The sequence below is a fragment of the Epinephelus fuscoguttatus genome, linkage group LG8 (genome assembly GCF_011397635.1).
Source record: "Epinephelus fuscoguttatus linkage group LG8, E.fuscoguttatus.final_Chr_v1".
In the NCBI taxonomy this organism is placed as follows: domain Eukaryota; kingdom Metazoa; phylum Chordata; class Actinopteri; order Perciformes; family Serranidae; genus Epinephelus; species Epinephelus fuscoguttatus.
This window is the reverse complement of record NC_064759.1, coordinates 7,282,784-7,308,172: the sequence shown is the minus strand read 5'-3', so window position 1 is coordinate 7,308,172 and position 25,389 is coordinate 7,282,784. Positions and strand designations below refer to the sequence as shown.

The window sequence follows — 25,389 nt, the reverse complement described above, 5'->3', positions numbered from 1 at the left end:
GGAGATTGCTGCTTAGTCAAATGTTACCGATAATGCTCCACCCTGGTTACAATTTGCCGAGCAGAAGAAGGAAAGCTGTTAAGTCATGTTATCATCATTTACGGTGAGGTAAGTGTGCAATGGCCATGTTTGATTTGAGACACAACTACCCCAGCAAAATCTGTGCACCGCACAGGTGAATGCATAGTGTACGCAGTGTACTAAATCTTAGTTTACTAACTGATGTATCTGATTTGAGACACAGCATCAGTTTCAGTGTCTGTACCTGGTTGACGTGGTCCAGTTTGGGACACGGCCGGCCACCATTGTAAGGTTTCTCTCGAAGCCATTTGGAGCGAACTTTGACTCCACTGCCACAGGACTTGCTGCAACGTGACCAGTTGGACCATTCACTGAGTTTACAGTCTGAGGGACAGGGGATGATGCACGCCTCCTCGATATAACCTAAAAGAAGGACAAATAAAGGATGTGTTTTGCATCTTTATGAGGTTTGAGTTTTTGGCTGGTACCTGTAGAGTGAAAAAGGATTATTATTATATATTATATATTATTATTATTATTATTTGTACATACATACCACAGAAGAAAAACTGAAAGACAAAATGACGATTTGCTACTTTTCAGTCTGTTTCAGTGAATTACTCAACAGCGCACTGTGGTCTGTTATTAATTATTTCAAAGGAGAAATGCATTCACCAGAAAATTAAATCTCAAGACATTAGCTTTGAAATAAAACCTTTGTTCTCCCTGTATGCCACCAGCAGGAGCTCAGCCTCTCAGCCTCCAGGTTGAGAATGACTGCCTCAGAGAAAAATGGTCTTGGCTGGTCCTTGTATCCCTCAGAAGAATTTTGTTTTCATTATCTGGTATGAAACTACATTTGTCCTAATTCCCAAAGGTTAGTTTTTCTTTTCGATCTAACAAACAAGTATTAAAGTTCAAGAACTCTTTAAATGCTAGATGGGGAAAAAGACCCAGCAAACTATTAACCGATACTTCACAAACTAATCTAAATGTACTTATTGATTTTCTGGCCCAGTGGAATAAAAACAGGGTCCACATTCAAAGGCACAATTTCATGGGCTGTTATATAAAAGTCTAAAAATCTACCAAAGCAGTGGTTGGGCCTGGCAGTAAGCTTCATTATTTCAATCTATTTTTCCTTGGCTCACAGCATCATGACACAGTCAACAGGGCTGGTTGTTGAGAATCTCTCGCTGCTTGTTACTCATGTTTTTCTGGCTCTTTCACCATCTCTGGGCTTTGATTTCCTCTGCTTTGCCAGTGCACACAAGCCAGGGTTCATTGAAATATGTTGAAAAGATAATACTACTTTGAACTTTTGGCTGTGGTCATTACAACATTTTTTTCCATAGATTTTTTTTTTCACTTGCTCCCAGAAAGTCTGTTTAGTAGGTGGAATCTAATATATTTTTTAGACGTGTGTAACAGCATTGGCCTGTAAATCAGTTTAGCCTTTGATTAAGAAAATCGATGAGGTGAATGAGCCGGCAAAGTGGAGTGTCTCACTGGGTACCTAACCACTTCCTCTTTCTGATGTGCGCTCGTTCAGACTGCCTTGCTCTTTAGTGAGAGACATGTGGTGCTACATTGACTGACGGGTTTGCTGAAAACACACTTCCCACGATTTTTAGATAACACGTTTCAGAGGAATCCCACAGAGACTTGTCAGTACTTTAAAATCAATTTTGTTGATGTATATGTGAGTAATTCTCTCACTTTTTCAAACTGGGAAAAGTCTTGCTGAGAAAAAATGCTCTTCTGTGGCACCATCATCATTATCATCAACAACACCTATCCACTGCTGGCCACTGAGCTCTGCTGGAGCAAATGGAGGATAACTAGAGGGGAGAGTCAGAAAGTTTGTCCCACAACTGATTTGAACAAGCTCATACCCAAAGCTCGAACGTGTCAGGCCATGTTCAGACCAAAAATAGCACTGCATTCAAATAAATAAATACAGAAATAAATAACACATTCAGCTGTGTGGTGTGGGTGTGTTGCTAAAAGTACTATTGAGAAGTTAAAATACAATTCAGAAAGTTCAGTTGGAGTAACACACCCACACATTTTAAGGTTTATCAGACACCAAGACATGGCACTACAGCTAATAATACAACAAGACAAGATTGTGCATCTCTGGAAAGTTGTCAGGCGGCCTGAGCAACTTGGTAGATTTCTGACAGATTACTCTGGAGTGAATTCTACTTTTAACCAGGGCCCCTTTTGCTGTGAGGCGATAATGTTAACCAGGGACCCTGATTCGAGCCCTGGGTGGGGGTGTCCCTGTCCCCCATAGTCCAGAGACAGTGCTATATTCTGATTGACTGCAAGGTTAAAAGTAGAATTCACTCCAGAGTAATCTATCAGGAATCTACCAAGTTGCTTGATGTCGTTGCAACAAAGGTTGAGCTAGCTTCAACGTATTTGTCAAAACACTGATCACATGACTTGACTCGAGTCAGACTTTAGTCCCAGATTTCAGGGCTTGAGACTTGACTTGACTTTGATCTGGTATTCATGACTTGACTTGGAACAGATGACTCCAAAATACTTGACTTTTTGTTAAATATTTGCATCTTCCTAGATATTGAGAAGTTAGGTTGTGTCTTTGAGGCATTATTGGGCAATTTTGAGTGCAGTGTACACATACTAGGCAACCTAATATGATGTGTCAGAGGCCAATACAGGAGACAGCTATCATTGAGGGGGCTAGTTAAAAAATAATTACATTAAATTTCATTATTATGTTGTGGATGACTGCAGTAGAAATATCAGCAGTATACAAGGTTAGCAATTAAAAAATCTGTGTCACTGCCACCACAACATCCAACTTCATTCATCACTAGAACACACAAAGAAAGGTACGTGAATATGTGATTTTAGCTAACCTTTTGGCTACTCAAACCTTGGCAAGAAAGCTAACATTTGACCAGACCATCAGAATTTCATACAACATGACTTGTGACTTGTTCAACCGGAGCAATGAATTGAATTGTCTGTGAGTGTGAGTAATGTGAGTAATGTTAATGTGAGTACCACATTAACTTGGGACTTAAAGGTTACTCCATCCCTGGATAACCCTGATTATTTTTCACAGAGCCCCTACAGTGGTTTAATAAATATCAACAAGGAAGCTATTTCTGTAACTTGATGCAGTGCATACGTTGGTCTGAATGCAGCCTTAGCATTGCAGAGAAAGGGTTTGTAAGCCTGAGTCCTCTTACAATTAAAATAATCTCACACTTCACACTTGCTTTGTTTCTGTTTTCAGTTACCCTCTTTGAGCACAGCTGCAGGCCGCTGCTGCCAAAGATGGTGACCTCTTGTTTAGACACACTTTAGGATGATGAACGATTGGTGCTTAAACACAGGGTTAAACCTTGGCTCAGCTGAAGAGGGCAGTTGGAGAGCGACCTTGGTAAAATCATCCTTCAACTGTAGTGGGCAATGAGTTGCTGCCCACAACTACACTGACCCAAACCAGAGCAGTAACATTTCTTACAGCTAATATGATTTAAAAAATAAAGTCTGCTTAATCCAGTCAGGACATAAGATTCCTGGCAGCACTTTGGCCTAACTAAATGCGCAGTGACATAATGATCACATCCAAACACACACACAGTCACACACTAGGGCTGGGCAGTATGGAGGAAATTAAAATATATTTTTCACCAAACAGCTGGATATTAATATTGGCTGCTGCTGGACACAATATTTGTGATTATCCCCATAATGGTAATTCAATACGATCAACCTATTCAGAGTTTTTTTTTTTTTGCAATCAACAATAAATTGTATATCGTCTCATCCCTAGTATCATATCATTATATGTATATAATATTGAGATATTGCCCAGCTTTAATACACACACACACACACACACACACACACACACACACACACACACACACACACATCCACCTGACCTCCTTCCACTCTGCTGCCCCTGAGACCAGATCAGCATCTCCACATCAACACCTTGCTGACTTGAGCATGGCCTCTGAAATAATCCTCATCACCTCTGCCCCCCGACTGTAAGCCCTCAAGTCGAGTCCAGTCATTCTAAATCACTGACACGTCACTTTAAGTTCACTCACAGTGCAAATGCTGCAGCACCTCAGCCTGCGGTTCACTCGTAGTTCAACTGATATAAACTTGTTATGTGTCTTGCCAAGCTCTCTGGGAGCTTTTTGGGTTGAGTCCAGGTAGCAGATCACTCCTTTTTTGCCTTTGGAAGTCAACTTGTAACCTGGCAAAAGCTCCTGCTGTAATTCCCAAAGCAGCTGTAACTGCTGACGGCTCAACTTCACCCAAGATGTTAACAATTTCACTGCCCAGCCAGCTCTTGGAGCTCCCAGTGTTAATTGGACTGCCTCTGGACGTGGACAAGCTTTCCAACAACAGCCAAAATATATCAACATTTTGCTTTGAACATAAGTAAACCTAAGCATGCTAGCTTAACCTGTGCTTTGCCATTATTCACAGCACGGTAATGCTCTGCTGTTATTTTCTCTTTGCACATGCAAGAACCCACCAGCATTCCTATCATGTTGAAAAAGACCTGTAGGTGATGAATTAATGCAGAAACAGAAGACAACCACATAATATGGCAAATATAAAAGTGCACAAGATTGATCCCCTGCACAGTGATCCATTTGCTAAATTCCCTGAAGCTCCGTAACTCATGCGAAACTTTGGCATTCCTCCCAGAAACTTTCTGACACAATCATATCTGTTTTCAGTTTTTACGAAGCTGTCCAGACAAATAAGACAGTCAATGTGTCTTCTTTTGACATGAGTGACCAGTGTGGGCCCTGGTATGAGACAGTGCAGTTTATTACACTGATGTGTGTTTCTCATTGTCAGAATATTTAATCCAGGTTTGTTCTTTTTTTGTCTTCACCTGTAAAACATTCTTGTGTGCACTGTAATGCTACAAAGAGCAAACGTAGTGTAAAAAAAATCAAACATGATTTTGATATGACCAACAGTCTGCCATTTGTATTACTGACAATATAAGTTAAATGAGTTTACATAGTAAATACATGCATTGTTATCACTAACAGTTGTTATGAAAATGGTGCAGTCAAGTTTCAACTGCACCATGTACGACAACCAGAAACTGAACATGGCAAAGGTGAGGAGCTGGGCAGTCTAGCAAATCAAACCTGCTGTAGCTGGCTCACTTTTAGAGTTAGAGTAAAGATACTGGTATCATATGGAACTACTCTGCTCGATGATGGAAAAAATAATAATCACGATTATTTTGATCAAAATTAAAATCACAATTGTGCAAACAATAATGTGGCACACGTGATGACTTATATTGTTTACACGACGGCATGTCATTTCTGTCTCTTCATGTGCGTTTAAAATTCTCCTCTGCTCTCTGTATCTCGCACGGCCGAGTTCGGCCCCGATGCGCGCACACACACACACACACACACACACACACACAGACTACCCTCTCGCTCTCCCTCTGCCATTTTCCGCATGCTCGTGGAGTGAAAAGAGGAGAGGAGGGGAGGGGGAGGTATTGCGCAGGCGCGGCTTCCGGGTGCATTTGATTTGCAACACAAGACAACGAGAGTCAACTGACAAGAAGCGCATAATCGTTTTATGTCGATTATTTTGTTTTCATAATCGTTGAAAGCCCAAATCATAATCTAGATTAAAATTCGATTAATCGAGCAGCCCTAGGAACTACACAACCTACAGCATCCACCGGTACCATTTCAAGCTATCTTGTCGGAAAGGGGCTAAATAGCACTTCAAAGTTAGGCCAAGTTTTGGGGAGTGAAAAACGTGTCATTGCCATTTTTTATAATGGTGTGTTTGAAGATTTCTGCATACTGTGGTGCCTAAACAGCCCTGGAATTGCACAAATTAACACATTAATCTATCTGTTTGTTCATGATTTGATGTTATGATTCAATGCCTTGCAGGATTTTCTTGAATGTTTTACTATTTTACTTTTCTCTAAACATCCACCAGAGGACATTTTTTCTTGCACTGTTTTAAGATAAAAGGAGGAATATAACTGTCATAGTTTTATTTGAAAGAAAAATTTTGTCCTGAAATAAATTACTTGACCTTTTGTACTTTGCAATCAGATTAGTTTGTGTATGCAAAATAGAGCAAGGCCTGGATGGATCTATGACACTGGATTTGAAAAAATTGTAGGAGACTCCATCTCTGTGGATAAGAGCTTATTTGAAGTCACCTGTATTGGTACTGGAGCTAAGGGTTGGTGGGTGATTGGGTGGTGGTGGTGGTGCTGGAGTGGGTGTGGATGAGGGCCCAATTTGTTCCTGATATCTACTATCAATTAAACCAACAACAAGAGGAAAATATAGTTTAAAATATTAGGGCTGCCCCCTCATAGTTGACCAAATGTGAAACTTTGCACCTTGTCAAAATAAATCAAAACCTATATGACTGGACCATGTGGGAATTTAATTTGAAAGGACAGACACAGGAAGCGGCCACGCTCAGCAGTCAGACAGGAGTCAGGTTAATTTCCAGGGCTGGTACCTGCAGTTATTCCACAGGCTAGTTAATAACATGTCGGACAAAGTGTGGGATCATTTTGAGAAGGTGAAGGACGAACCCAAGGTGATATGTAAACTCATCTTCATTGGTCGACTACAAACATGACGTATCATCTGAAACATGGAAGTAGCTAAACGCCCATGAGCCCACAGCGTCATTAACAGGCGGCTCGCTCAGTGTGTAATATCGTAAAAACCCAGACAACTAGTCAACTAATGGCTCTAAATGACGACTATTGGTTGACTTGGAAAATTCTTAGTCGGGGTCAGCCCTATTAAATACAGAAGCAATATGCATGCACATGAGTTTATACTCTGCTGGACTGATGTTCTTGAAGCCACCGCAAATAATAACAAGACTTTCCACAAATATTTTTATTCTCTTTTTGCACTTGCAACGATCCATAAGTATGCTGGGCCCCTGGGACACCCTGATAGCAGATGCACCCACCGTTTATTTCTGTCCATCCAGCCAGGAATAAAGTCCGGCTGAGTCACCATAGTGTTGGCCTCTGAAACCAAATTGCATCCTCTCTATGGGTGGGTGGCCCGAGAAGCTTTACACAAACCTTTTGACTGGAATCATCCAACATTACAGCCTGAGTTTGACCTGTTACACCCCCTGCACCACAATCATCTCCAAGGCAACGGGGACAGCCTAATCCCTGGGCGTTCTGAAAATAGCTATGGAAGCTCTATGCTCAGGATAAAGGAATAAGAGAGAGTCGCCATAGGCTGGAAGGACCCTGATGGACATTACTAACCTTAACAGACACTGCCTTTAGTCCTCAAACCTTCACAGCACACTGCCTACATGCTGCTACACTCAAAACAGCATAAGCTCAATTATACGGCACAGGCTCTCAGTGTGTTATTACAAATATGGGTCGTCATGCACCAACAAATCTGTTCTCTGCAGTACTGCTCAAGTTCACAGGTCCTCAGCAAGATGCTTGCCCTTAAGCTTTACCCTTCATGGCTCCCCAGAGTGACTGCATTCCCTCCTCCTTTACCACACCCCCACTAAGACAAGGCCAAGGCCCCCCTGAGCCATCCTGTAATATTAGGTCATGGTAAAGGTCACAGTATGACAGGTCACCTATAGTCATAAATGTAAGAATATATGAGTAATATTACATATATATATGGCATAGGAGGGGACTTAGTACAATATTTTCCCTGACTACACCATGACCTTTGGCACACTGTTGAGAGTAGTACTTACATTTTTTGTTGAGTAGTTCATTTTTTATTTTTAATTCTTGTGAGATGAGATTGAAAACTCTCCTGGGAGTATACCACGTTGATTCAGACCATCATTATGATAATAGGCCCAAAATAATTTCAGTCTTTTTCCTGAGCTGGTGAATCTGTAGCTTGGTCTTGAGTCTCTACCCCCTCAGTCTCGACTTGGCCTTGATGATATTGAACATGACAACAGACTAATTAGATCTTCTTGTGGCTGACTGCAATTATTGCTGGGAACTAATAGAATCAGGACTTTGTCATTTGGATGTTACTTGCTTCTTGTGCTGCTGATTATTAGTCTCCCTGCAGTCAGCCTTGACTTTAAAGTGGGCCTATTATGCTCTTTCCTTATTTCCTGTCATATATATAATTTTAGAGTCTCGGATGTTCATAATAAATGTGGCCAAAGTTTCAAATAATGAGGTAAGTGACTGCAGCATTAATCCCTGTAAGCAAAAAACTCAGACTGTTTTGAATACTCTGTTTCCAATGTTTTTTTCTACTTTTGCTAAAAGCTGACGTCAGCTCTTGACAGATTTCTTGTTTACGTCATATAGTCTACACTGCTGCGTGTGGGTGCATGCAAATATCAGGAATCGTATCATGTTTCTACTGGAACATGTCCAGTTGGGTTTTGAAGCCTTTATAGCTTATAGTTTGCAACTAGGTGACTATTATAAGGCGCAAAATTCAGACTAAGGGCAGGGGTGATAAATCCATATACTGCGTGGTTTACAAATAAAAGAAAGTGACCACAAAATAGAGTTGGATGAACCAGCAGGCAGCAGACACCGTTAGAAAACTCATGTTTGATGTGATCCTTACAAAATGAAGAAAATTATTTTTCCCACAACTTGATTGATTTGCCCGGGGTGGACATTCAATTCAATTCAATTTTATTTATAAAGCCCAAAATCACAAATCACAATTTGCCTCACAGGGCTTTACAGCATACGACATCCCTCTGTCCTTATGACCCTCGCAGCGGATAAGGAAAAACTCCCCCCAAAAAAACCCTTTAACGGGGCAAAAAAACGGTAGAAACCTCAGGAAGAGCAACTGAGGAGGGATCCTTCTTCCAGGACGGACAGACGTGCAATAGATGACGTACAGAACAGATCAGCATAACAAATTAACAGTAATCCACATGACACAATGAGACGGAGATTGTTGTTACAAATCACCTCGATTGTTGTTACAAATCACCTCGTCCTCTAGATCTCCTAAAGTTACTAAAGTTACATGGCAAGTCGATGAAAGCAAACAAGAGTCTAGTGGACTGTAACTATTTTGTGTGCAGTTGGATCCAAGACTGATACAACTGCTGTCTTGTTTTTAGCTGGGTGAGTAAATCTGCTTGAGTATAACCGTCGTTTATATTTCAACTCTGTACATGGATTCAGCACCGTCAGGCTAACATTACTGTTCTGTTTTGTTCTGGAGATTTTTTTAAACTTTGCCTCTTTACATCCTACTGCTGTTCGGGACTTGAAGTGGCCTTTGTTTTTTCCCAATTTGATCAATTGGAACAGTTGTAAACAGCACAGATCACAGGCATCTGTGTAGTGTTGGTAGGCTGCATGTGGACGAAACACAGATGTATGATGTTACATACATATAAGTTATTGACAATTTTCAACGGGAAAAAGTGCCACTATACACAGTCATTCCTTGGCTGCAAGTACACTGCTAGAAGTAGCTTCATGCTGATGTCAGGGAAGCAGATAATTTTGGATGCTGATGTTGTTAATTTCTCCAAGATTTTGGAACAGATTCCTGCTGGAACATGTCTGGTTGTGAAGCTTTTAATCCTGTTTTGTTTGTTCCTGTAGAAAGCTAGCTATTTTCTAATACAGTCATATTGCGGCTGCAAAGACAATGGAAAAATGCTGAGATGCAGAAGACCCAGAAATGCCGACCTTTTTCAGGAGGAGGGCTTCAAGAGACAGGTGCTAAAATAGTGTCTCAGACAGAGGGTGAATACAGGTACTCCAGCATGGCACTGAGGAAAGTAGCTCAGCCTTGCAGCAATTTTTTCCCAGTGGCCACTCGAGGTATTGCAGTGAAAAGATCCCCTGTGGCCCATAGGCCACCGTTGTAAAAAAAATTATGAATCTTTCTATTCAGAATTTTTGAGCCATGCTGGTTTTATTGGTATTTGTGAAACTTTCCTAAAGCCGAGACAAGCAATTTATACAATCCATGACATCATCACAATGTAAAGTCAATGAGCCAAGTGTGAACTTGTGATTGGGGCCAGCGGGAGAAACACTACTGTGCATATTCAGTGGAACCCAGAAGCTAGAAAACTTTTCTGGTGTATGTGCCAAGTGAGTAACGCCACTGGAGTGAATAGGCACCATCTTGGCATCAGGTATGTATTATTATTAAAATCAATGGCTCCAGCACAGACAGTATGAGGACAGTAATGTGTTTTTGGACAATTAAATCATGGCAACATGTTCCAGTAAAAAACCTAAGTACGAGTATGATCCTCAAAATGAGCGTAATAGGTCCTCTTTATTTATTTATATGGTTACAAAAAAAAATAGTACAACTTTCAAATATCCTTTTACAATGGATTATTCTCTGCAGTTCACAATTGTTGAATTATTACTTGCGGCAACTGAGCAAACTCTGAATAAGAGCGCTCATTTATTGAGAACTGTTCAGAGCAGCACACAGCGTTATCTTCCCTTGTAATATTCGCTCATAGAGGAACCAGGCAATCTGAAAAGTGAGCAATACCACAAAGCGTGGATCAATGTGCGCTTTTAATGATAATCCCCTTTTTTCTGTTGATGTCTGTGGAACACAGAGATAACAGTGGCACAGTTTGCCTGATCGACATCACAGCCGAGGGCATTGTGTCAGCACAGAGTCGTGGAAGGACCATGTCTCCTCCTCTATCAAGATTAAAAGTGATGATGGCAGAGATGGAGAGAATGGCACAGAAAACGGAGGAGGGAGTGGCAGAGTGAACGGAGGAGAGTAGCGGCTGAATGAGAGGGATAAGAGAGAGATTTTAATGATATCTTTGAGATTCACATGTACTATCGCCAAGCCTTGTGACTGTGTTTTTGTTTTTCGTGCACCTCAAGGAACATTTCTTTTGTCTGAGCTCAGTGATGCTTGAAGATGAAAGCATGGATGCACACAGAAACTCACAAACATTCACATAGGTGTAAAAATATACAGGAGCTGACAACACAAACACACACACACACACACACACACACACACACACAGCACCATCCATACGGCATGCCCTTGTCACACCCACACCCAGATTAACTGACGCATATCTGAATCTGTGACTCACACAAGGAGACTAAAACCATGTTTATATATGCACAACACTGATGTATTCATTTGAACATCTCCCGCATTCTATTTCACAGCAATTTCACATCGAGTTTCTGAGCCTGAATTCTTTGCTTGAAGTATTTTGGATCTAAGATAAGACCTTACAACGAGGAGACAAATGATTCTGACAGGAGTGTGCCAGAAAAAGGCCTCCTTATGTGAAATTCAGTATTCGAAATGAGTCGCTAGCCTCCATAGGAGGGGCTTTCATATGTGCACAAACAAAATCCTTCACATCAGATGAATACTTAACAGAACAAAAAGTTATTCTTGCATCTGCAGCATTCCAGTGTTCTACAGTACATTTCTCACCTGGAACCAAGAGGTTGAGGCTGGAGAAGGGAAATTAATGTCTCAAGACCTTTGTGCTGTAATACAGGTTTCTGTCAGAGCTGCTTCTATCTCGGGTCACAGGCCAAAATTTACAAATTAGCTGACCCACATTGTGACATTTTCTTACTGACCTCTGGTGTTATGTAGCCACACAGATATTCTTAGTCATATTTGTCCAGGTCAATTCTATAAACAGTGTCTCTGTAACTCTGAATAATCCACAGAACACACTGTCAACAGTTTTCATAGGGACTATTTTTTCAGTAAAAAGAAATTCCAATCAAAATTGATCACAGCAAATTTTAATGAGTTATGAAACACCGTCTTTTAGCCTATCCACACCTCCTGCACACATCTGAAAATCAATCAAAGTGTGGTGGGAAGGTGGAGGTCAGGTTATCAATGTCTGAGCTGACGCTGGACAAAGACAGGGATTAACTTTAACGGTACAGTAACATTTGCAACGTTATTCGTCTTGGCGTTCATGCATTCATTGTGCTGCAGACTGTGTTTTTTCAGATGGTTAAACAGGTTAGTTTTGTTGCTCTGCAGCACAGAAATGTCTCAAGCCCTCTTGAATTGAATTTTTCTGTCCTATGTCCATACAACGGATAATGATGGTCTATGACGGATGATCTTCATTTTGCCCGTCAGCGGTTGCACCATTCAGGAAAGTCTTTCACAGGCTGCCACTACAAAGTGCACTCATAGTGGTATGACAGTTCTTAAAAAGTAGAGGCTGCTGTTAGTTAAGAAGCACTTGACTTGATATGCAATGGAATTTTCTATGAGTAAAGCACACATCTCAAACTTCAGTATTGCAGTCGATCCTGTTAATTCAATTGTGGGAGGCCAAAATCCTGATTGTGATTAATATTCGATTAATTGTGCAGCCCTAGTTTACACTACAAAAGACGTGGTCAGATACATCGCAGCAAATGGTACGAGTGATCGGAGCACAACCCGTCTTGGTGGTCATTTACACTTGTATGTAGCCCCGTCCATTTGTGATCAGATCACACAAGATGCATGTTGATAACAGGCTCTAAATGACCCATTTTCATTGATATATTCAAGAAATTAATTCCTTCATACAGACTGCTGCTCACTTCTTCAAAATACAACCAATCTGTTTGTGCTGTGTGGGTTCATTTCTAACACAGTCAGATGCAGCAGCTCCTCGTGAACCGAGTTCATGAGATGTGAGACAGAGTCTACATTTAATTAGATTTTCTTTTGCAGTGCCTGAATGGGCTCTTAACAACTGAATGTCAAATAAAACTTACTCAGTCATAATCCACGAGTTTCTGTTCATTGATCTGTACAGAAAAATCCATGAGAGCTACATTGTAAAGATGCAGGATCTCATGCAAAGGTGTATTTAATAAAATACTGTTTAGCTCATTACTGAAGTAAATGGCCCAATTAATCCCGATATTGATTTCCGGTAATGTCTCTCAGCTCTAAGGCTAATGACCTCAAAATCTTCAGCATGATCAAATTTTTGCACCAGTAGTTAAATAGCCCAAAACTAGAGCCAAAGACTCAAACTCTAAGCTTTGAATGACAAAATTAGCATTCCAAGTGTGCTATTGGTGTGATTCTCATAACACAGTGTGTATAATAAACATACATGATGCACTATCAGCAGCTCAATAAACTACTTTTGTGTTTACTTTTTCAATGCTGTGAGTGACACAAACAAAAACCCATTCACCTCGATGGGATTAGAGCGGTGGCTCAGAAGCAGATATGTCAAAACCTGAGCAAATGAAGTTCACTGTCAGACCTACGCATTTTGGCTTGTGGCCTTTATCGGGGCCATCCAAGTTTCGACCTCTTCAGACTTTCTCCCTTATCCATGCACATAAGAAGTAGGTGAAATTGTGCCAGACATCCCTACTCTGCTTCAACAAAACCTGAACTAATAGGACCAAAACTTTCAGCATGGCCTGATATTTCTAGAGATACAGGTTTTTTAAATTTTTGGGGCATTCAACTCTAACACACAGGCACATGTACTCACCGTGGCTGTTGCAGCGTGAGGTCTCCACCAGCCTGCTGTCCTGGTCGTAGCACACCATGGCCTGGTAGCGGTAGCCCTGTCCACACTCTTTGATGTCTCCCTGAACCTTCATCCCCAGGATGCTCTCCACTCTGCCCCCCTCAGGCAGGATACAGTCTGACCAGTTCCCCACTGGCTGAGCGTTGTACTTGTCACAGGGGCAGTACTGGGTCTCACTCAGAGGGTACATTTGCGTGTTCTTGCACTTGTCTTTCTTCTTGCTCCTCCCTGAGGAAAGCAGAGGGACATGAGATCAGCAGAATCACTTTGGGAGAGGTGACTCCACATGTCTGCTGGTGCTGGTGGATTTCTGTCTCTGTAAGGCTGAAGTGGCTTTGAGTCTCATCATATTCAAGGCTACTTTCAAGGCCTCTGGGATAGTCTGGGACAGTGCACTCACTAAAAAGGGCTGGATGACACAGGAGTTGCTGTCCCCATGTCTGTGTGGGATACATGCATGGGTAGGACAGCAACTCCTGATGATAGATTACGCTGGCAAAATTGTTTCAAGCAGAGTGCTCTTTTACTGAAGCAGCTTGACTTTTTTTACCCTCAGATGTATCAAGCACCGTTAATCATAAATCACTGTGCAAAAAGACTTTTTTCTTGTGGCGGTCTATCATCAGGAGTTGTTTCCCATGCAAATAAGGAGATATGGCTTTGATGACTTTCTTTCTAACTGCTCATTTTTTTACCTGCAGGTGCCAGTGTCTCCATCAAGCTGGTTTGACGAAAGATCTTGTTTTTTTTAATTAAAATAATTTCAACTAAGGTTTGCCAAGTTTATCCTGCATTAGTAAGCAGCTGGTGGTTGCTAATTGCGTCTAAGCAGCAAACCGCTGTGTAGCATGCTATAATCTGTCCTTAAAGGTCATACTGACCAACAGGCAGCAGAAGAGTATACACTTTGGTCAACATTTTGGTCAATACCTTTTCTGCCCACTTGAAGGACTCTGAATATGTGTTGTCTTGGTATTGTTCTGGACTGAGCAAAGAATACTACGATTATAGAGAACGTACTGTACTTGAGTATTTTCCGTTTATGCTACCCTATACTTCTACTCCTCTACATTTCAGAGGTAAATATTGGATGCAAACTCACTGCGTGATCTACAGTGAATGTGTAGAGGGCTGAAAAGAGGAGCACTGCACGCATACAGGTGTTGTGTCAAAGTCTGCTGTTAAAATGCAGTTTGGGTGGTTTAGATGAGGGGGGAAACAGTCCTGCAGTCTTTGACATGACACCAGAAACTGTCTACATGACGTGACTGGAAGGCAGGAAATCCAAAGCGTGGGATCATTTTGAGAAGGTGAAGGACGAACCCAAGGTGATATGTAAACTCATCTTCATTGGTCGACTACAAACATGACGCATCATCTGAAACATGGAAGTAGCTACATGCCCATTAGCCCACAGTGTCATTAACAGGCGGCTCGCTCAGTGTGTGACGTGCACTTGTAGATAAAATATAGGCCTATATTGATGAAGGTTCATTAGTATGGTTTTGTATTTCTCTGTAATGTAGCACAGTGTTAACAATGTTACTGATACTATTCTTTCTCACACCTTCAACTCAAACCATTGTGTTGCCCCGCCCAATGTATATCATTTAATAATTAAATTAATATCGTAAACATGCGAGTGACTAGTCGACTAATGGACCTAAATAACGACTATTGGTAGACTAGGAGGGGCAGCCCTACATGACTGAAAAACATCCAATCTGAGTTTAGGACAATTTAATACTTTCCAATGCCTTTAATTAGTTCATGTGCATCTAAGACATTTTCAGACTTTTTAAGGACGTGCAGCTACCCTGTGATAACTTTTACCAAGTTCAGCTGTAAGATTCTGGATAAAACTACAAAATCCACGCCCTTTACTTCCTGATTTATTGCTAAAAATCATTAAACCAATCCTTCAAAGAGGGTTTAAATGCATTACATGACCTCTCTGCTCTTTTAAACCAGAATGGGTCAAAAGATTTCACATCAGTGAGAAAAAAAAAGCTTTCACTTCCACTTTCTCACAGTTTAAAGTTGACTTTTCCCCCCGGTAACCTCTTGTAGACGAGCCTTAATGCATTTCTGCACTCTTGTCATTTTGCTTTTATGACTGTGATGCACAGGGCAACTGTCTGGGGACATCCTGATGGATAACAAAGGCTGAGGAGTTATTTCACATTTGTTGCTTTAATCCCACTGGAGCATTTAGCGGGCAAGAGCTATCTGAATAGATTTATGACCTTGTGTTTAACTTTACTGCTCGTCTCTTGGAGCGCTGCCCACCAACATTACCCCCTAAACTGCCTGGTACCTCACCAACACTTAAACTACAGTGCAAATAAGCTTGTCTGAAAAGCATTTGAAACACCAGCCCGTTGTTTGTGCTGTGACGCGGTCTGTTCTCACCTATCAATGCCCTCTTTCTCGTTCGGACCCCCACACAGTCAGCTGTGCAGGACGAGAACTTGGACCAGTTGGTCAGCTGGCAGTCATCCTGGCAGGGGAGCTGACAGCGCTGAGTGATGGCAGGCATGGCCTTGGCGAATTTCAGACACTCGCTGATGTCGGCCTGCGTCCCGTCCAGCTGGCGACAGGACACAGCTGGAAGAATCAGAGGGAGACGGGTCAAAAATGCTTCATTAGAAGGTGTAGGAGGCCATAAAGTGGTTAATTATTTATTGTTTCAACAGACTGATTGGATGTCATAGCAGGTATTGAAAAGGGCAAGACAATGATTGATGGTATTTAAAGAGGAAATAACTGAACTACAAGTACTGACCACACTGTAGATACTTTGAGGTGCTTGTGCTTCACTCCTACATTTGCATTCTATGCTACTTTATACTTTTATTCCTAAATAATTCAGATACATGTTGTTATTCCACTACAACTCTTTTACAGCTTTACTCATTAAGAATAGCAGATTCAGACTTTATAGATAAAACACATAGGCAAATTATAAAAAAAAATGGTGTAAAATGTAAAGCTTAATTTATGACAATGCTCCATATAAACAAAACAACTGTATAAAGTGAGAAGAAGAGAGGACAACAGTTAAAAAAGATTTGACTTAACAAGCCCCTCCTCTCCCTCCTCCCACTACCCTGACAACACCAACACAGCAAAAAATATACACACTTTAAGCAGAACAAAACAAAAACAAACAAACAAAAAACAAGGGGCTGGTGGGGTATCTCTGGGTGTTGGTATGGGGTTGGATTAGGTTTGTGGGAATAGCTGAGATCAAGTCTAACTTGAGGAGCTAGTAGAGGAGTGAGCTCACCATGGTGACGAAGAAGAGAGAAATAAATAGATCCCAAATAAAATGAACTTTCTCAGCCTTATTTTGTTGTGTATACCTATTTATTTTAAAGTCGCTATTAACTATTTAGATATCTCATCAAGTATGAGAATCAAGCATTAGAAGGCCAAGGACCATTATTTCCAACTTGAGCAACTACAGCATTTAATCATCTGATTATGTATGACTGCATCTATGCATATTAATAATCCAATAAGAGGAGCCCTCTGCATATATTTTCTTTTACTTTGACTTGTCTGACAGTTATGTACATTTTGCATTTGAAATCTAACCTAGATAAAATGTTAAAATTTAACTTTAAGGAATAGTTTGACATTTTGGGACATTGGCTTGGTTTACCAGATTTGAATTAGATAAAAGCAGCATGAAGCTAAAGCCAGCAGCTGGTCTGAAGGTTCTGAGGTTCTCTAACTTCACAGTTGAGCACATAACCTCCCATACAACCACACGAGATATAACGTTAATTTGAAAGGCTTTAGAGTTGCTGATATGTGGATTTCTCACCTTTGGACAGAGCCAGGCCAGCAGTTTCCTCACATGTCCAGTCCTTATGCTAAGCTAAGCTAACAGGCTGGCTGTCTGTACGTTCATGCTGTATTAAACAGGGAGACCTTCTTGTTCTATTGGATGAATATGTGGGTAATTTCAATCTTTTCATCAACTGTAACATGCAATAAGAAGGCAAATGAGCAGTTTTCCCATAAAGTGAACTATTCCTGCAATAACTCCTGTAATTCTTGTAAAAAAGAAATCACTTAATAAAAATTTGAATGCAGGTCTGATTTTTTTGTAATGGAGTACTTTTACATTGTGATATTGCTACTTTTAAAGGGGCATCGTTCTCTGTCCCCTCTCTAAATTCGGAAGTTTTTGCATGTCCATAAACGCAGCGCAGGCAGAACTCCCTATGAGGTCTTCTGTTCCTCTGCTGCCGTGTACAATTGGCATTCTGCTGCTCCGTCTGTGTCCAGAGTGCACTCTGCGCCCCGAGAATAACAGAACAGCATACATATTACGACAGCACTACTAATTAACAGTCCAACTCCAGAAATAGAAAATCAAAACGTGGCAGCAGATGTTTTAATCCTGCCACAAATACATAAACATGTGGAAAACCCTGAGTATTGCACTTACATACATTTAAGTGATGGCACTTTTGAGTAATTTTCTGAGACTAGGTGAAACTCCTGAGCCGCACAACACATCATACATCTGTTACCACAGGCTGTACAGTGCTGCCTGTTAGTAGTAAAATGACTTTGATGTGTACAATTGCTGTAGTACAGTAAGAGATACAAATAACTCTTCCCCCACTGGTGAGCATCATAACATCAAACACAGATGTAAAGAAGGGAACTAAAGAGTCAATGAAAAATAGATCAGAACTCTATAATTCAGATTACATCTTGCGGGCGGCTAAAGAACAATTATCAGCAGAGCAGACACAAAAGCATCTCTACCTCAATCAGTTCGAGGCCAGAAGTCAATTTGTGTTGGCTTGCATCACCCCGATTCTTTGTTCTTTCAATAAAGGGTATTACTTGTGTTGCTGCAATATTTCATTTTCCTGTGATGCAGACGTTCTGCAGGGCTGTACCTTCATAGAGAAATCAATCTCTAAGCACATTTTTGCTGAACCCCCTAAGGGCACTGCTATTGGTTTGGAAAGCCTCCGTCTGATGGTGTGTTAGGTCAGGTATTATCTTGTGTGAGTGTGCATGTGTGTGTCTCTGTGCGAGACAGAGAGAGAAGCGCATGCCCACAGTTGCTCTGTGTGTTTAATAGTGCTACTACGGTGCTTTTTCCCCCTCTAAGGAAAGCCTTTGTCCAGGTAAACACCACAATACGCTGTCAGAAAAAACTCACAGAGCAGAAAGGACAGTGTGTCGCATTTGGTTTGAGTCAATGACAAAAGGATTTATGCCATTTAAAAGTGTCAGAGTGGGGTGAAGACATGTGCAGAAGAGTCTGGACATCAGGTGTCACATGGTATCAAATCAGCAAAAAGCTGCACAGAATCTGGGATAGTGCGACGGGTATATCTAAAGTGGACAGTAAAGCATTTTCATGAATAAATTGATTCTTCCATCCATTAATGTAAGCTAGCGAAGACGAAACAGAAATATAAGCACTAATAATGGCCTTCTATAGGAGCTGGAACATAATGAAATTGATCATTCTGCGTGACCCCCTGAAATTGAATTTTTATGAAAGCCTCCCAGGACTACATGGTACATCCATCCTCTATAAAAAGGCAAGAGCAAATATGCTTTCAAAGTGGGAGAGCCACAACTCCTTTAAAGTACTTGTCACTTATGCGTGAAGCCCATACGAACAGGAGTTTGGGCTGTTGTAGGCTATAGGCAAGGTGCAGCATCCTCTCCTAAATTTCAACACCAGACATTTGATTAAAATTGCATGACAAGAGCCTGAGGTGAAAAAAAGCCAGCAGTGAAACAACCCAAACTGTCAAACGAGTCTCAAGAGGCACACGATGAGTTGAGAACGCATTTCCTTCCCAAACTCAGGAGGATTACAAAAAATAAATAAATAAAAAAAATAACCAGAAAAAGAAAAGAAGTCTCTTGTGGATGTTTTTACGAGTGTCAGCCTCAGTTCGTGTCGCGTCTTGTAAGTGGGAGGATTTGATATGTGCTTTAAGTAAATTGGCCTTTTCTCTAAACCTTGGCACATCCATCTGCTGCCTCATGGCTGGGCTCCAGATGCACCGCAATGAGCAAAAATTTAATTTAAGGTGATTAGGAACGGTTCAGTGAAGATGTGGAGGGAAATGGGAGATGAAGAGATTGGTTTCTATACCTCTTGTTTGAAGTCCTGGACCACAGGTCTCCTGCGCACCGGGATGGTCCTGTCTGAGAAACCATGGGACCAGCTGGCACTTCCTCCATTTGTGAGTTTTCCACCTGGAATAAATCACAACAGTATAATTAAATCAATGCAATAATACTGTTCACTATTACACCGACATTGGGCAATGCAAGACAGCCAATATTTCATGGTGATCTGTATATAGGGCTAAACTATTGGAGGAAAATATCTAATAGTGGTTTTTGGGACCAATATCAAAACATATATGGCAATTATTTTCTATAAATTAAATTGCAGGCCTGTATTTGTAGTGTACATAAGATTTAACATGGTATGACAGTACCAAGCATTACCACAAACACAATCTGTTATCATATTAATTGCCTGCGATAAAATAATGCAGTTGCTTCTTGTTGAGGATCTCCCTTTTAGACCAGTCAGCCAGAGCCAACAAAAATCAATTTGGCTATTTCTCTATTTATTCTTGACTGTTACCCAGATAACATAATAACAGAGTGCTACAGACATACTCAATTACATACTCAATTAAGTACTGCATTCAAATGTCATTTAAGTAAAAGTATTATCAGCTAAATGCACTAAATGCACCAAAAATAAATGTACTGGTTTGTCAGGATGGGCCCTTTGAGTGTTATATTATCATAATGCAATTATTATTATTATAAAAGAATTAACAGGTAAACAGTATTAAAGCCGTTGGAGGTGGAGATAATTTGAAATGCATTATATACTTCTGGATAGCTTAATCACAGCATCACATTTGATATACTGATTAAAATAAATTGGTCTTTTGTTTGTGACCTAAAAAGCAACCAGGAAGTAGCTCCAGCTGTTCAATATATGCAAAGTTAATACACTAAAAAGTACAATATTTCTCTCTCTCCCTTCCTAACGGTACCTGAGGCAATGTACTCCGTTACATTCCACCACTGTGAACGTACAGATACCGTACTGACACCTCTAATTGATGCTAATAGCCTCCTAATGATGCTAATAGCCTCCTAATGATGCTAATAGCCTAGCACCAGCTCTACATTTCACTGTAACGTTAGCTAGCTGCTTGAGCTAACATTAGCTTAAGACGAGCTGCTTTAAAGCCCCAAATTTTAAACCATTAATTAATATATTTAAGGTTGAAAGCTTAAACAGTGATATTTTGTTTGTATATGTTTACCTGGGAGATTCTGACTACTCTGTTTGAAAGCTGTCTTTCATTAACAACCGACAACCGTCAACTACGAGTTGCTAGCTACCTGACTAAACGTCGACGTTAGCCGATCACAACGATCGTTTATGTTTGCGAAGACTGATCACTCTATTGTTTTTTTCTGAACAGACAAACAAACGAAAAAGAAGAGGCCCACTACTTATTTTAGAAACACCAAAAAATGACACAGTGATATATCTTCTTTTACGTGTTTTAGATTGAAATGTACAGTACACACTGATAGTTTGATTTTTAAGCCTTTCATCATGTTTATTGTAATAACTATAAAACGTAGCAGCGCAGGGCTATATTGTGGTAAAATAAAATTACTACCATTTTTTGTAAATAAACTCTTGGCTAAATAGCTCGGCCATATTGGACTGCTGACTTTGTAGACATGATACAATATTCACATTCTGACAACATTAATGAACACAACCTCATTTCTTTAAGGTTAACTTTGACTTTAGGGAATAAAAAGCGTCCGTGTCATTCGCTGCATTTGTCACAAAGGTTACACAATGTGTTTGTCCTGTGTGATGTCAAGGGCTTAATAACAATGCAAATTCATATTTGGATATATGACTTATAGTAAAATTATTATTGTTTGTTCAGGATACTTTATGTACTAAAATAACTAAACTAAAACAACCCTCACCAATAAACAGTCCAGTTCTGATTCAAAGATTTGAACTTGTTAAACCCCTTCAGTTGTTTTACTGTAGAGTGACAGTGGATTTATCTAGCTGGAGCCCTATAATTATATTCATTATAAGAATTAGGGTGCTAATCAGTGAGTTGGCCCCTAACCTTTTATAGCTTTTATTGTTCATCATGTCTGTCAACAAAGAGTAAACAAGAAAGTGTGCATCTATAAATAAAGGCATAAATAAAGGCATCATCATCATACATTGAGAGGTGTGTGGGGACACAAAAGGTGTGTCTTTATATCATATCAACATATTGTTTACCACAATTAAATACAGAACAAACAAATACTGTCAAACACACAAATGTCCTCTTCTGGCCCATGAGGACTGTCATGGTGAGCCAACCAGGCAAGAAAGACAGGTCTATACAGTGTGTCTGTAAACAACATACAATATATTTATTATTGTTTAATATTTTTATATCATGCATATTTTATTTTCATTTTAATGTACATTTTCTTTTCTTTTTCTTCATCAAATTTTTCTTATCTTTTTTTTTTTTAAATCCACTAGCCACAGGATCAAGTGAACACAACAGCCCTGGCTTTGTTAAAATTAATCTCAACCTTGTCAATTCAAGCTGTAAAAAACACAAAATAAGGCAAAAGCGTGGAACACCTATATGTGACATCAACATGATCGAACCACTGTCGTGTTTTTACCTGAATCCTGGACAGATTTTGGGGACCTCACAGTCCCTGTCCTCCTCCAGCACCTCTGGACAGTCCTGTCCTCCGTTGGACGGCAGCTGGATGGTGAGCCGCTTCCTTGATTGCTTTCTCTTCACGGCGTTACCAGCTGAACAGACACACACCATTACTGAATTAAAATAAGATATGTCTGCATGGAGAAGTGATGAGGAACATGTCAAAATGATAAGCTAGGCTGCTCTGTTAATAGTCCTTGAAGAATGGACTTGGAGACTACTACTGCCAGATCTAATTGGACAGCTATCATAGACAACACGCACGTCTGATTACTTGGGATATCAAGCCAACAACGATGATGTAGAAAAATCCCATTAGACTTTGGAATTGACTCAGATTAAATTTATGGTGTTTACATGTGAGGAGATGCCCTCAAGTAGTTCATTAAGATGGAACGAGCCTCTGGATAGTCCTGAACCCTGCTTTACACCCTTGTATGTGGGTGGTGCAGAATCCACTGCACAAGGTGAAGATATCAATAGCACCAAATTAAAATGCACAGCCACTAGTGCGGCATGCTCAGACTGAGGAGATTTATGCCCCTGTGTCACACGAAGAGGTCATCAAAATATGGACGGTAATGATTTTCAGATGTAAATCAATTTAATGTATTTGCCTCCACTGAAGAGCTCCGGCAACGGCTGCCTGACAGAGGTGACCTCATCCCGACAATGTTTTTCTTTCACAGCATGAAAACAACAACAACTCGATGACACTTGCTGACACTTGTAGCCACGGGCGAGTCGGCTCGCCAGGCGCCCTAAAAGAGGTCGGCCCAAAGGTTGTCTTACATGCCAATCTGTCAAATTAATTACGTGTAACGAGACGTGAGTGCAAGTGTTTATGTAGTGGTTAATGTGAGCGGCTGTGTGCAGAGGGTCTCACCTCGGTAGTCTTTCCTCACAGTCAGTTTAAACTTGATTCTCAGGTCAGTCTAGAGTCACAGCTTTACATGTCAAACTGGATTCAAGTTCCTTTCTTTATTTTCATATTATAGTTCACTATCGTAGCCTGACACCGACACAATGCCAAATATTGTGTTGGAAACCCTTGTACACAATTTTCTAAATTAAAGAATGTCCAGTGTCGGAAAGAAGTTAACTAATTATTAATTAAATTAAACTAGTAATTTAACTACATTTTGCAGCAGCTGGCTGGTCAGTTAACTACATTCATATTTGCATAGTAATTCAAGTAATTAAATACATTTTTGTGTAGTTAACTACTAAAACTACAAACAACTTTGTGCCATAAAAGGACAAGAATTACTTTTTTAGTTTTATTTTAATCATTGCGTTTCTACTGTGATTGACCCCCTTTGACCACATTAGTCATAAATATTGATTATTGCTATTCATTAACAATTAAAAAGAGAAGTTGCTGCATGCTATTTCAGAAGTTACCTGGATAACTGAGTAATTCTGCTTGGTGCATTTCCTCCACCTGGATTCTAGGGTGCGTTCCAAATCGCACACGTTCACTTTTTACTTTCAGTAGGTACTGCAGCTGCCCTTAAAAAGTACGTACTGTTGCATGCAGTATGCACACAGTCCAGACAACTAAGCCCTGAACTTTGACTGTCTTGCTTTTATATCCATTACCGTGGAGATAAATTAAATACTGTTTACCGAGTTCACCAGAGACGGAGATCAACCCGGAGAGCTCTGCTGTTGTTATTTTGCAATGTGTGTAGTTTGACTTTAAAGTTATCACTGCACAGATTGTAGATTCTAACAGATTATATTTGCGACAGTGAAATTACATCTGCAGTTCTCTGGCATTGTTATCTTGTTGTTTGTAATAGTTATGATTATTTTGGTCATTTAAACAATCAATATTCCTATTATTACTATTCGACTGGTCATCAGTAGCTTGAATGCACCGTGACCCGTCAATGTAACTTCTGACAGCTGTCAACCAGCGGTCATGCCATCATCTGTTTGCGGTTCAGTCAATGTGATGTATCGTCCACTGTGCAGAGGATTGTGGGTCAGAATAGCCAGAAAAGTATGCTGGCTTGCATACTGCAAAATTGGGCCAGATATAGCAGAAAATCCTGATATTTTTGGCATACTATTTATTGGGACATGACAAATCTTTTCCTGGCGTACTATATGGTTTGGTAGTATGGTTATTGGAGCACATGGCTAGTTTCTGAAGGAAGGTGTTTGACTGATGGACATTCATATTTACAAAATCAAAGCTAACATTCTTGCACGTTCCCAAATACAGTGGTGTATATATTTATCTTGGTTTATATATGACTTATGGTGAAGTAGGCTCTTTTTGCAATAAACTCAACTGAGTGGCTTTTTGGTAACGCAACTTTTGTGTATAATATTTGTAATCACGCGAGTTGTCATTTTGATCCTTTTTTACAAAGTAGCTTGAACTCCTTTTTCTAAGCAGCTTTGGTTAATCAAACTATCCCTATCCCCAGGGTAGCTTGTTGTTCAACATCTTCCAGTCTTAAGTAATTGCAGAGCTATGCTTTCAAACCAACATCCCTAACACTGCCAGTGTCAGGGTTCCTTCACATTTTCCATTTTAAAATTCCATACTTTCCCAGACTCAAATTTCCAGACTTCTCTGTAGATTTTTCAGACCATATCTGACATCTGACTACAAACAGCTACATGTTTATTATACATATACTGTATAAATAAATGTTTTTTATGGTCACTGTTAATATAGATGTAGCTGTATGCCATGTGTGCTGCTATGTTGCCAAATAACTGTCAGAATATTGTAGCGAGGTACTGTAGCTCATACAAATCAATTTGACATTTCAGTCTACACTCCTACACACAAAGCTTAAGAGACGTTCCACTGTCAAACATCTCAAGCACCAAACAGGAAGTAAACTTATCAGCGCTACCTATGCTTGCATTACTTGTATTGTTTCCTCCATATTTTTTAGTCTCTTTTCTAAATAAGAACCAAAAAAGATTTGAAATCTGTGCAGCCTGGTTTATTCACGGCCATAAACATTTCCTCATG

General features: G+C 40.2%; 1 protein-coding gene across 1 annotated transcript in view; it reads right to left on the bottom strand.

Moving 5' to 3' along the window:
• LOC125893947 (thrombospondin type-1 domain-containing protein 7A) overlaps positions 1-25,389 on the bottom strand; it is a 239,557-nt gene that overhangs the window by 61,617 nt on the left and 152,551 nt on the right. The window contains exons 10-14 of the mRNA XM_049584960.1: positions 22,345-22,480; positions 19,736-19,839; positions 16,000-16,194; positions 13,549-13,815; positions 266-444 (exon numbers count right to left, since the gene is read on the bottom strand). Coding sequence (XP_049440917.1) covers positions 266-444; positions 13,549-13,815; positions 16,000-16,194; positions 19,736-19,839; positions 22,345-22,480 — 881 coding nt within the window. The remainder of the gene's footprint in view (positions 1-265; positions 445-13,548; positions 13,816-15,999; positions 16,195-19,735; positions 19,840-22,344; positions 22,481-25,389) is intronic.